A 14,157-nucleotide genomic window follows, 5' to 3' on the forward strand; every position below is an offset into this window, starting at 1 on the left:
AGAGAGAGAGCGAGAGATAGTGTAAGAGTTAATACTCTGCAGTCTTTTCTCTCTATTTTGTGTAGCTCAGCAAATAATCGTTCTGCCTTTAGCTTTTCTCCCTCTTCCTCCCACCCTTTCTCTTGCTCTCATTTTCCTCCTCTCCCTCTTTCTATTGGATACACTCAGAGTATGGTGTGGTGAGGGGGGTGGCTGTGAAACATTCAGTCATTTTCATCTCCCTTCGCTGTAATTGAGCAGAGTGTTTTAGTGAATTGAGGGACATGAGAGCTGAGTGATGGTAAAAGATGGTAAGGAATGATGGGTGGGCATTGCAGAGGAGGAGGCGTCTCTTTCCTGTTTATTATGTGACACGTGAACGTATATTGAACTCACTCCTTCATTAAAATGCTTATCCCATATGCCTGCATTAACATTCATCTGATTTTGTATGTTGGCTAGGGCTGTTGCCAAAGATTTTGACAGTTTTTTATGGACAGGCCCTCTCTTTTCCAAGCCCAGTGAATAGACTATACCATAAAATACCTTAGGTATATGATATTCGTGTTTGCCCTAGACAGTGGCCCTAATATTTGCAGTTTCTTGTAAATTTTAATAGGTGTTTTTACAAAATCTAGATTGACATTGCATTGCACCACCTACACTTTACAAAACTGGGGCAGTAGGCCTACCCTTGAAAGGTACACCTTTGTACATTTACCCCTAAACAGTACATATTAGTGCTCTTTAAAATAAAGGTTCCCAAAGGGGGTTTTGCAGTAATGCCATAGAAGAACAGTTTTTTTGGGCTCCCCAAAGAACCTTTCAGTGAGCAGTTCTTAAGAGAGCCTCTTTTTTTTAAGAACAATTTAATTTTCTAAAGAACCTTTTTCCACTATAAAGAATGCTGCAATGGAAATGATTCATGGTTCTACACGGAACCATAAAAGCAAATAAAGAAGCTTTATTTTTAAGAATGTAGTACCTCCTGCAGTTGTACAAAGCCGTTAGTAACTGGTGCAAGAACTAATGATGTGATGAGTTAGAAGCAGGTTACTTTGACAAGTTTGATAATGTATAAAAGTGTGAGCATCACTAATTTTCTCATCTCTTCTGTTCTCCCACCGCAGGCTCCTCCTCCCTCCCTCCCCGCTCGGTTCTCTCTCCTCCTCTCCCTCCCCTTGCTCCTCTATGCTCAGTTCGGTGTGTGTCTCCTCTTTCAAAGGGCGCACGGGTGGGAACAAGTCGTCCAACAAAGCATGTTACAGCGCAGACATGACTTGTCCGTCAGACAGCGAGAAAATAGTGATAAACTGCGGGGGGATTCGGCACGAGACGTACCGCAGCACACTGAAGACGCTGCCTGGGACCCGCTTGTCCTGGCTCACGGAGCCAGATGCGTTTAGTAACTTTGACTATGACCCAAAATCCGACGAGTTTTTCTTTGACCGTCACCCCAACACCTTTGCTTTCATCCTTAACTATTACCGCACAGGGAAGTTGCATTGTCCCAACGATGTCTGCGGTCCTCTCTTCGAGGAGGAGCTCGCGTTCTGGGGTATCGACGAGACGGACGTGGAGGCTTGCTGCTGGATGAACTACCGACAGCATCGGGACGCCGAGGAAGCGCTGGACAGCTTCGAGACGCCCGAGCCGGACCTGCCAGAGGACGACCCGGCGCTAACGGGTGGTGCGGACGGGGACTTGAAGAGGTTGTGTCTACAGGAGGATGGTCGCAACCGCAGCCGGTGGAGTACCTGGCAGCCCTTCATGTGGGCGCTGTTTGAGGACCCCTACTCCTCGAAATACGCCAGGGTGAGTGAGTGTACCGGCATCTTGTTAGTTTACTTTTTAAACGTGGTGTCTGTATCAGTTTTGAGCTCACTTTTTTGTAGTATGGCATGTATGTTACCTGTTCAGCTACTATTTGACTGTATATTTCTCGTGTAGGCTAGAATCATGAACTGGTCCGCAAGAGTCGGAATAGTCCACTCACTGGCGTAGGCCTACTTTGCACAAGTTGTAAACTTTTGGAAAGTTTGTTAGCTACGTTCGGACTCCGGAGAGAAAAGGACTCGGGTTCGTTATGTGGACCCTTTCTCTGTCACTCTCTCTGATAAATGCAGTATTTTGTCTAGCTGTCACTCTCTCCATGCGTATTATTTGCCGGTGTTGTGCCCATTTTCGACCCCCTGCAAAATGATTACCCCTCTCGTTGAAATCGCTATCTAATTGCCTAATCCTAACCCCTCCCACACACCTAACCCTAAATCTACCAATACTAGGGAAGTAAAAATCTGGCAGGGGTCAGAATTGAGCACAACACCTGTTAACAATGCGCAGTCAGTACTTTGTCGCGCCTTTAAAAATAAATAAATAAATAAATAAAAAAGGTGAAGGGACATGTGGCCAAGTATGGTGACCCATACTCGGAATTAGTGCTCTGCATTTAACCCATCCAAAGTGCACACACACAGCAGTGAACACACACACCGTGAACACACACCCGGAGCAGTGGGCAGCCATTTATGCTGCGGCGCCCGGGGAGCAGTTGGGGGTTCGGTGCCTGCCTTGCTCAAGGGCACCTCAGTCGTGGTATTGAAGGTGGGAGAGAGCGCTGTACATTCAGTCCCCCCACCCACAATCCCTGCCGGTACGAGACTCGAACCCACAACCTTTGGAGTCCGACTCTCTAACCATTAGGCCACGACTTCCCCATTTTCGACCCCAAAACCGAAAAGTTGCTTTAATGCTTTGAAGAACATTGTTATTCAGTTTATACTTGGCTTCCTGCTATACAAAAGCCTTGTTGATTCTACTTCGTCAGTCGCAGCATCCAGCGATCAAATTTGTCTTAATAAAAAACATTTGATGTCCATTAACTTGCTGGGTATCCATCTAGCGAGACGAATAATTATCAGTCAGATGGTCATTATCGCAAAAATAAACCCTTAATTAAGATAAACACACATTCATATCTCATCCGCCAGTCATTGCGCATGCGCAAAAGTGTTTGTAATTTCGCTGTTGTCCATACTGCAGAACGGTACCTGGCAGACCCCTACGATATTGAACGTCACCAGGGCATTTACCCTGAGGTGGGCACTATTGAGTTTTGACTATGAACTGCATTACCTTGCAAATTTAGTTTTTTTTATGTTAGAAGATATATATATATATATATATATATATGCAGAAAGCCTTTAATTAATGTCACAATTCACCTCTCCTCAGGTGGACGGTCCAGTATGTATTTAGAAATGTACAATTGCTTTGTGGCTTTGCATTTTTCATGATACTCATCACTAAATAATTGCTTTTACATGAGTAAAGTTTTAGTAGATCAACGCTGGATCAATTGCTGTGTCTCAAATCCTAGCGAGTTCCCAGTTTAGACAGCATTGTTGTGTATCATATTCATATCGGCCTGTATGTCTATGTTTGATTGTACTGTCACCAGAACAAATATGACGTCACTACCGGATCTGTGCTGAAAGGCTGAATGGCTGTTGCACATGTGTGATTTTCCCGAGGTTAACTGCATTGCCAGCACTAGTACTCTAATTCTATTCTAATCAAAGTGGCTTAACAAAAACGATTCACCTTACCAATTTTAAGTTCCCAATATATATATAATATCCTATTTGTGTGTGTAGCATACCTGCAAACATTTGATCTTCCTTATGTAAAGGACAAAAAGATCTCTAGTTATGTTCTAATCAAATTAAGTGTCTTAAAAACTGTTCACCTCACCAATATTTAATTCCTAGTATGAATAAAAATTTTTTTGGCTCAAATCCTTTGTCAAAATTTTGAATGAATGAATGCATAGAGGGAAGGTTTTGTGTGAAACTGGGGGAAAAAATGATCAGAATGATTTTTTTTCAGTGCTTACGCTGGATTTCCCAATTGCACAAATATTCCATTCCCGTCGTATAGTACTGTCTCCATACCAGGTGTTTGTAAACAGGTAGTGACACTGAATGCTGAATAGTGATGCCAAATATAACAAAAAATAATTCAATGTCAGGACTCCAGGGACCTGAAACTATTTGAAATGCGTGCCGCTCCTTGTGTGCATTGGCAAGTGAATATTACTCCTTGCTTCTTTTGCAACATTTGATTTAGTCATTGCAAACACGTTTGAAGTGCATCCTCAAGGGCCACATAGACCACAGCATCCCTCTGTGTTCAACACATTGAGTGTAATCAGATTCCTTTGGATGCTTTCCTTTTAACCTCTAAATATAGTACGAAAATGAGGAGATATGTGGGACAAGATCTCGCTCCTCTCAGTATCAAGCAGGCCCCTCTTTCTCCTGTACTCTTCATTTACACAATCCTGGCAGCAAAAGCTTAACCGAACCACCAGGGCAACTTGGGTTTTATGCAGTATCTGTACCGCACATGTCTTCTGGCCACACATTGCAGCAGCAACGTGCGTGATAATAAAGCTTACTGAACCAGTCACGCTGAGACCAATAAATTGGTGAATGAGAGGTAGAGCGGTGGATGCGCTTGAATCTACAGTCGCAGTGTGCTTTTTTCACCCTCCTTCACTGGCCACTGTCCAGCTTGCCGGTGAATGAGTCCGTTCGAGTTGCAGCGTATTTGCTTTTACAAGACATCTTTTCCTGGCTCGAGATTTTGTTTGCTTCTGACTTTTCTAAACTAGACTACATTAACATCCCAGTGAGCCGGTCATCCACCCTGAAGTCTATATATGTGCATATATGGGTCCATATGCACTGCAGCACTTCTACTTTGAATTTTAAATAGGTGTTGAAGACTAGCTGATACCAGAGCCAACGAGTTATCAGTGTGAAACCACCTACATTTGTTTTTGGTTTTTTTCATAGCAAAACCACTATACTGCCAAAATAATCTTAGGATGCCCAGCAATGTCCAGAACCCCGTCTCATTTTAGTCAAACTCTGCACCTCTTCAGCTTTTTGTTAACTGGGCAAATGGAAAACCCCATTCCCTCGAGCACTCGTTGGTCACAGGGGGACAGTCGACTAAAAACAGAAAAGAAAAGCCTTGTATTTCAGCCCTACACACCTTCCAGATGTCCATGTGGGCCCAACGGGACGTTAACTCTTCTGACCCACTGACATTATTTTTATTGTGTTTAGCAGGCTGCTTTAGTTTACAGGTCAAATGCAGAACTTTACTCGTTGCTTTCGGGAAACTCAATTTACAATTTATTTTAATGGAGTTCATCATTAGCATGTTGATAAGATAGCATAAAAATACAAAGCAAACAAATATTAGGTAAAACAATACATTTTCTTTGACACTAATATAGGCATTTATTCTTTTATTTACTATAGACTATACTTTAGTACTATAGACAATTACTTTTATTTACATTTATTTTTTGTAGATACAGTGTTTATCCACCTTATTTTTTAAATGCAGAAGTAAGCTATTTCCTGTGTTTATGCAAGACTTTTTATTCATTAGCTGCTATATGTAAACAACTAATTGTAACCAAGGACAGTGAAAGAATAAAGATGGATGACGCATGTTTGCTGAATTAGATCAAATATTTGCTTTAAAGGTGCACACAGCTGATTGGTTTATTTATTTTTGTTTATGTTATGCAGGCTTATGTTTGCCATTGGATGCATACTGACACCTAGTGGTGTGGATGCTGCATAACACAAACGCAAACATGATCAATTGTAGAAATGCTCTATTCTAGTGGTTCTCAACAAGGTTCTCAAAAAACTTCCATTGGGGCCCCAATAAGTTCTACAATTATATAAATGTAGTTATATTACCAAGATTTTAATTCAAATGCTAAAAAAACAAAAAATAAAGATGTACAAAATTACATTCATCTTATTTGAGGTCGTATGTTTGAGGTTATTAGCTTTTTTACAATTGAAGTAATGAAGATGCATATCAGCTCAGCTTTGAATAGCACATTGATTAACGGGGGGTCTTACACGATGTCTACACCGGACGCGAATGGCGCGTGTGTGTGTGTGTGTGTGAGACATAACATCAGGCTGTATGGGATATTGTTCCATGAATGAAGCATGCTTGCTAAGATACATATTGATGTAACATGAGAGTGTTGAATTACATTGGCCTGTTTTATAATGAATGTCAAATTGGTTTTGTCTTGTAAACACTTTGAACATCAATTCATTATTTGCTTTAAGTCAAAAAAGAAGAATTTAATCTGTACATTTAAATATGTGCACAAGAAAAGTATTAGAACTAAATTAATAAAATGGCAAAAAAAAGCCCAATATAAAAAACACTTAAAAAGAATAATGATTGACAGTTAATTTTATGTTCACGTTGTACTTTAAATGTTTTTGTTTTTCTTGTTTCTGTGCAGCAAGTGTGCACTTTGAGTGAAAGATTTGTCTTCTGGCCTTTGCTTGTTTGTTTTTCTCTTCACCTGGACCATGTGCTTCATTTTAACCTTCATTTATTACAAATGATATGCACTTACCAAGTCACCGTACGCTGCCATTAATGTCTTGTTAAATTTCCTTTAGCCTCTGTCCTCTATCATTATTTGTGTCCATGTGGTGGTTATCAGGGGGATCAAGAGTACACACTCCGCATGACCTCAGTGCTGGTGTTTGCTTCTGTCTGTTACTGGACTAACACTCCAAGGCATGCCAGGTAGTTGTTGTTGTTTTTTTAGTTCAAAGTCACTCTACTTTTCTTTTCTACTTAATTTTGGTGACTTTTTTTGTTGTTGTCTTGACAGTAAAGAGTGCAGGATGTTGTTGGTGAAACAAAGAGCTGTAAAGGGGTAAATCAGAATCTCCTGCATAATTGCCACGGCACAGTTTGTAAGAAGCACATGCACTAACCGCTAGGGTACAGCTACATCAAGCTTGATTTTGTCCAATTTTCATCAAATATTAGTCAAATTTTGCTTGATGTTTTGAGACAAAAGCTTAATGTACTCTGAAAACCCACCATAACTTGTGGAAGTTTGGCCTCATTTTCATTATGAAAAAAAAAGTCTGAAATAAGATCAAGAATAAGAATAATATTGTTTTAATTAGTTTACGTTTTAGTAATTTTGTTTTTTGGCCGAATCACAGCCATGCCGATATACAGCCATATCTCACAGCGATATTGCTCATATATATATATATATATATATATATAATATGTTTAACTGTCAACTTGAGCTTTGAATCCGTGGCGGAAGGAAGTAGTTCCGCACAAAAGAGGGTTTTATTAGGCACTCCGTTGTTTCTTGTTTAATTACACACATGTTCTGTCGAACTGTTGTATAAACTCAGAATCACTCTCGTACTCGAGTGATATTTCTCATATATATATATATATATATATATATATATATATATAGTTAACAAAAACAGCACAGAATAAGACTTTAATTGAACTTTAACACTTCTGGTGTCTGACTGGAAGATGATATGGCCCAAGGCCCATCCAGTCAGGGTGAGCTGCTAGAAGGAGAAAAGACGTTTTTAAAGATGAACACCATAAGACGTAATGATCTGAGAGTAAAATGTGAGAGTTTGTAAAACTTTATACTGTTCCTGGTACATGCATGTAGTTAGAAACAAATGTGTTTATTTATTTTATGTTCAGTGACATTTTTTTTTAAAAATGTATTAAAAGATGTAGATATATTTAAGACAAAAACTACTCTCTCTCTCTCTCTTTCAAACATATTCTCTCTTACTCTTTCTCTCTTTCTCTGGCTGGTGGAGGTACCAGATGCTGATTCCTTGGGGTTCCAGGGCTCTGGCCTTCTCCCCACCCTGGTGTCCTGCCAGATCTTGAGAGAGAGGGACATGGAGATGGGTTGAGGGTGGAGCACAGCTTGTCCTGCTCTTATCCCAGATGGCTGTTGCGGCAGTACTCTCTCTCTCTCTCTGTCCACTTTTTTGTCTTGTCTTATATCGTTCATCTTCTGATTTTCCTCATTTAATCACATTATCCATCTAATCAAACACTGTCACACATATACATGCTCTCTCACAGTCTCATTCATGTACACTCAGCAGTTCAGCTGACAGTGAGAGATCAATATGAGCAATATGGCCTCCGTAGAAGATGACATCACACATGTACACCTCACAGCAAGAGGCAATCTTGCATGTTTTATGCTAATCAGAGATGCCTAATAGAGTTTTACCCTACATCAGCTTCTGAAAATCACTCAGATGAACTGAATCACTCAGTGAATATGGACTAAAGCTACCTGATAAATATCTACCTGGCTTTTAAAAAAATTGTTTGTTCTTGCAACAAAGCAATACATTTGATTCAGTCATATTAAATATTGAAATGTTTTTGATTTGTATAAAACCAGTTATTTTTGATGCTACCATGCGAAGTTTTGTTATTTGACAAAACAATTTTGGTAACACTTTAACGATAAGGTTCTATTCATTAACATAAGCTAATGCTTTAGGTATGAATGTAAGTTGACCAGAAATTACATGTTTGGTTAACTTTGGTTAACTTATATAAATTGTATATTCATAAATTATATGTAAAAAGTTTTTTTCAGCTAAAAAAACATTACATCTAAATTAATTGGTTTTGTCCAAAGAATTATTTGACTTACTCAACCTGACAAATTAGGTTACATCAAAATATTATTATTATTACTTTTTCAATGTAGATCAGTGGTTGTCTATAGCAGTGAGCACCAAGAAGTCATGGTTAAAAGTGTTTTGAGAACAGCCAAGGGGTGTACATTTTATTAATATTTATTTTATTTTATTCAAAATCAAATTTTAACAAACTGAACTTTATTATAAAGTGTTACTACATTTTTACAGTATGGCTCTATTTAAAAGTGTTTTGAGAACAGCCAAGGGGTGTACATTTTATTAATATTTATTTTATTTTATTTTATTTTATTCAAAATCAAATTTTAACAAACTGAACTTTATTATAAAGTGTTACTACATTTTTACAGTATGGCTCTACTGCTTGATGTAGCTAAAATCTCTCATGGTGAGCTGAAGCAACATATAGTACAGTATGAATCCACACATATGCTACAATAGAACCTTGTCCTTGCCAGTTATTTCCCTAAACCCTCTTTCTCATCCGTCCAGTTGTAGCTGTTATATCATTGTGCCATGTAGGTGTTTGTAAGTGCTTGCTTGTTGTGTGAGATGGGGCTCCCAGCATCCCTGCACCAGAGCCTCGCTGATGATATAGGGGGGATCTCAGCTTGGCAGCCTAGTGCTATGCGGCCTCGGCAGTGTGCTGCAGGAAGGAGGAGGAGGATCTGGCAGGTGTTCGTGTCATTTTTACAAAGCTCCACACCAGCCACTGCATAGAATTCCCAACCAATCGGTGCTCTGCGCACAGAGCTGCTCCTTACACAGCAGAACAAGATGCCACTCGCTTCTTCGCCCTCCCCCCGTATCGCTCGTTCCCTCCTCTGCGTTTCACATCCCTCCGTCTCCCCTCGACATTCATCTGATGTCTTTTCATCAGTGTTGCACTCTTCTGTTGTTTCCATCATCATACCCCCTAACCCCTTTATGCATCTCTCCACACACACTCAAAGTGGGTCTGATGCCGGTTATAGGTTGTTTTTGCATTATGGATGGGTTCTCTTTAGCAAGCAACCGTTTCAGCATCCCACTCTCCCATCTCTTTTACTTTCTCCCACCCATTTCTCTTCTCGGGCCCCTCCTCCATCTGTTTTTCACCTTGGGTATCCATTGGTTCATGTCATTATGGTGCAGTAAGGCAAAAGAGGGAGAGGGCTTGAGGCGATACATTACTGTGACGTTCCAGAACACATTCCCCTCCCTTTTTTCCTCTCTACCTTTCCCTTTCTGTCTCGCTAACATGCTTGCTTAGCAGATTATATTAGTGGCCAAATATGATATTTTGTCCAGTAAGCCGCTGCTTGTCCTCTGGAATGCGTATAGCAGAAAGCTGCACATTTTTGACATATTAAATGAGATGCTTTTAGTCAATGGATTTATCAATTGATTTATAATTAAATCCTCTCCACCACTCTTTGTTTTTTATTTAAATGATCCTATTGATTTTTTTCATGCTGATTCAGTGCAGTGATCAGCCGCAAGCGCTGAGTGGTACCGATTACCCCCCGAGAGGCGCTTGTGTGCGTGTTTATGATGTGTATGCACTTGATTAGATCAGTGATTCTCGACTGCTTTTGCTTCAGGATCCAGATTTTATATTGGAGAAGTCAACGCAGTACCAAAAGTGTTTATCAAGAAGCAAATGTATTCAACCAGAAGTGAAATTTATTACTGCATAGACTTAATAATATACAGTATGTGACTTAAGGTACAATCATCATTTTCAGCGAAATTTTGCGGGGCAAAAAAGGTATTTTGTCCAGTAAGCCGCTGCTTGTCCTCTGGAATGCGTATAGCAGAAAGCTGCACATTTTTGACATATTAAATGAGATGCTTTTAGTCAATGGATTTATCAATTGATTTATAATTAAATCCTCTCCACCACTCTTTGTTTTTTATTTAAATGATCCTATTGATTTTTTTCATGCTGATTCAGTGCAGTGATCAGCCGCAAGCGCTGAGTGGTACCGATTACCCCCCGAGAGGCGCTTGTGTGCGTGTTTATGATGTGTATGCACTTGATTAGATCAGTGATTCTCGACTGCTTTTGCTTCAGGATCCAGATTTTATATTGGAGAAGCCAACGCAGTACCAAAAGTGTTTATCAAGAAGCAAATGTATTCAACCAGAAGTGAAATTTATTACTGCATAGACCTAATAATATACAGTATAAGACAGTATTAATGTGACTTAAGGTACAATCATCATTTTCAGCGAAATTTTGCGGGGCAAAAAAGGTCAGTTGTCCATTGTCAATAAATTTCTACTTGCATTTATGCATTTAGCAGACTTTTAACCAATCCGACAGAGGAACAAAAGCAATTTGTCACAGAGCCAACAATATGCTGCACTGAAAAAAAAGTTTCATTCATCCAATTAAAAAAATTAGGGTAATGATTCACATCTATATTTTTTAACTGGAGCTGAATGAATTGGACAAATTTAATTGGACTTAATTTAAATGAAAATTGTTTAATTGGACGGATGAAAAAAAAAATTCAGTGTGAATTTAGGTGAATTGCACATTTAGGCTAAATAGCAAAATTAACCATTTTGTTAATACCTGAACAAAAGCAGAAGAGTGATTTACCAGCCAAACAGATAAATACTAAGATAAATATTGTATTTGTTTGATCACGTGACAGTGATTTTTATTGGGCATATTAAGCATATTTTTCCTGTTTTTAAGTTACAAGTTTTTGTAATTAGCAAGTTTTACTATCCAAACTATGCGTGCTTACATGTTTGCATTTTATGTTCATGTATCATAAACATGAGCCCCTCAAGTAAAGAAGGACTGCAGAGATAGACTTTTTGTGTGTGTTTTTGGCCTCTTTTTACTGAATAAAGTGAATGGTGTGGTAAAATGTTTTTGAAAGGACAGTGTTTATAGGTGAACAATGAATTTCTAAAAGTAAGTGCTTTTTTCTGTCACATTAAAGTCAAGTAATATAAATAAACTTGTTTCAGGTTTAATGGACTTGATGTCTATTTAGAGGTGCTTTGATACATAGTTTGATTATAGCGGTGTGAAGAATTTCAAATGCTGTTTTTGATTTTTAAATGCCAGTCTAAATAATTTCATCCCTTAATATCATCCTTTTTTTCTAATATGACATGTTTTCAGAATCTTCGAAGATTTCAAGACTTTTCAGATTAGTTTCTTTTGCATATTGCTTGACAGCCATAAGGTTTCATCGTTTTCTGAAGCAACATATTCAGTCCACATTATATGCTTGATATGTACTCAGTGAAGTGTATAATGGGAATTTTGAATGGACAATGCTTGTACACTCTTAAAAATAAAGGTGCTTCAAAAGGTTCTTCAAGCGATGCCATAGAAGAACCATTTTTGGTTCCACAAAGAACCATTCAGTCAAAGTTTCTTTAAAGAACCATCTCTTTCTTACCTTTTTATAATCTGAAGAACCTTCTTTCGCCACAAAGAACCTTTTGTGAAACAGAAAGGTTCTTCAGATGTTAAAGGTTCTTTATGGAACCATTTAGACAAAAAGGTTCTTCTATGGCATCGTGAAGCACCTTTATTTTTTAAGAGTGTAGGTTAACAATGATTTTCTAAAAGTAAGGAGCTTTTTTTCTGTCACAAATATAAACAGACACCCATTAAACTATCTTTGACATTGTTTTGATTTTCCTAATTTTGTAATGCTTATTTAAACAATTTCATGTATTAAAATCATAATTTAAGGTACAAATATCTTTATATGGAAAAATATACACACTTTTACCTGTAGAATATATGAGGTCTAAGCTTTTTACCATCTTGCTGCATGAATGTTGCACAGCTGCTGGCGTTGTTGTTTCTGTCACCAGCAAGGTGTTGTAATAATGCTGGACATGACCCTGCGTGACAGAGGTGACTGCTCTTCTGTGTTCCCTAATATGTCTTCACCTGTGTATGTGTATGTGTATGTGTTTTTGTATTTTGTATACGTGATCCACAATATTCTTGTCCATACGTGCAGTTGCATCAGGCAAATGCTGCAGTGCACTGACATATAGCAGATGAGGTTAGCGCAGGATTTCTGTCTTTCTCTCTCTCGCTCTCACACACAGCTCTGCTGGATATGAATAGAACAGACCGGGGTGCAGGGAGCAACCACAGGCAGAAACATGAGCGCTGTATGGGGAGAACAGCAGGGCCTCAGTTTTCCCATGCCAGACCTCAAAGACCTGCCCTTTCAACTCTCACGTAAAGAGGGCGCTGTTTCATATGAACCTTACCGTGCAAACATCCTCTGCATTCCCAGTATCTAGTTCCACTCCATCTTTCTTTCTCTCTGTCTGATTCTCTAATAATATCTCTGCAGTTACTGCAGAATTTATGGCTTGCAGCAACATGTGCACTAATGCTGGACACTTCCCAGTCGCTGCTGAAACCGAGCAGAAACAGACAACTGCTATGTGACCTGAGAGAGTGTACGGACCATTACACTCTGTGATTATATTCACACTTACATGCTATTTACTGTATGGTGCACAAGAAAACAGATTCTGTTTTAAGTCAAACAGATGTTTGGGATCATAAAAGCCTGTTTTACTCATCGAAAAAAAGACTAATTAAACTCCATGAAAATTCAACTAAATGATTTCTTTAAATGTAAAGTATCTGTATTGTTTGTGTTAAATGAGCTAACAGTGTATAAATAATTTCAAATGCTACAGTTTTAATGCATAAAGCTTCTCCATTTTCTTATATTACAATGTGTCCCATTCAGGTAACTTCAAATAAAACATTTATGGGGTTGAACGTTTCCTACAGAAGTTGATTCAGTCCGTTTTACTGTCTCTCTGTTCTCTTGAAAATACTACTCTTTGTTTACTGTGTGGTAAGGTACAGTATATGGTTGCAGTATATGGAAAATTGTTTTGGAATATGAATTGTCCCCTTTCCGTGTAAAAAATACACTTTGTTTTAAGGCTACTGCCATGAATGGAGTCTTGATTTCTTTAGGGGTGAAACATGAAGCAGTCACCCCAGCTAACAAAAAGAAAATTTTTATAATGTTTCCATTAAGTTATGAAAACATTATTTCTGAATGTTCAATGTCAGTTTTTTTTATATATAAAAACGTTTTTTGTTATGCAAACATTAAGGGAACATTCCATTTTATCATTTTGCAAACATTATGGGAACTTAAGTAGTAGAAATGTTGGACGAACTTTCAAATAAAATGTTTCCAAAAAAAGGTCTCATGAACAATGTATACATAACGTTTTTGTGCTAACGTTTAGAGAACAACGTGTTAGCTGGGACTGTACAGAATTGCTTATGTCTTAAAAATAACACAATGGGACTTGCATCCATGTGCAGTAAACCTAAAATAGCAATGTTGTCTGAAAATTTAGCAATGACTTTATTTTTATGGCTGCTACAGAATTCATTTGTATACACTGTAGGGAGCAGGTGAGCTGACTCAATAGTGTGTTGTACATTTGGGATTTGAATTCTGCTTTTCATTTTTCCCGTTGTGTACATGATAAAGGCCAGGGTTTTTTCTGCTTGTTCTCTTTTCTGAATTACCATTCCTATGTTGCCCTGTTCTGATCTATTCCTGATGAATTC

At 38.5% G+C, this 14,157-nt stretch overlaps 1 protein-coding gene across 12 annotated transcripts in view; it reads left to right on the forward strand.

Moving 5' to 3' along the window:
* Window positions 1-1,153: 1,153 nt before the first annotated feature.
* The window catches only part of kcnc3a (potassium voltage-gated channel, Shaw-related subfamily, member 3a), a 51,630-nt gene continuing 38,626 nt past the window's right edge, over window positions 1,154-14,157 (forward strand). For all 12 annotated transcript variants that reach the window (XR_001604465.1, XR_001604464.1, XM_016228969.1 and 9 more), the window contains exon 1: window positions 1,154-1,794. Coding sequence is in view for 10 of the 12 variants with exons in the window: in XM_016228969.1 (XP_016084455.1) it covers window positions 1,171-1,794 (624 nt within the window). In the remaining 2 variants the exon portion in view is untranslated. The remainder of the gene's footprint in view (window positions 1,795-14,157) is intronic.

Source organism: Sinocyclocheilus grahami, unplaced genomic scaffold, assembly GCF_001515645.1.
Source record: "Sinocyclocheilus grahami isolate Dianchi unplaced genomic scaffold, SAMN03320097.WGS_v1.1 scaffold346.1, whole genome shotgun sequence".
Classification (NCBI taxonomy): Eukaryota; Metazoa; Chordata; class Actinopteri; order Cypriniformes; family Cyprinidae; genus Sinocyclocheilus; species Sinocyclocheilus grahami.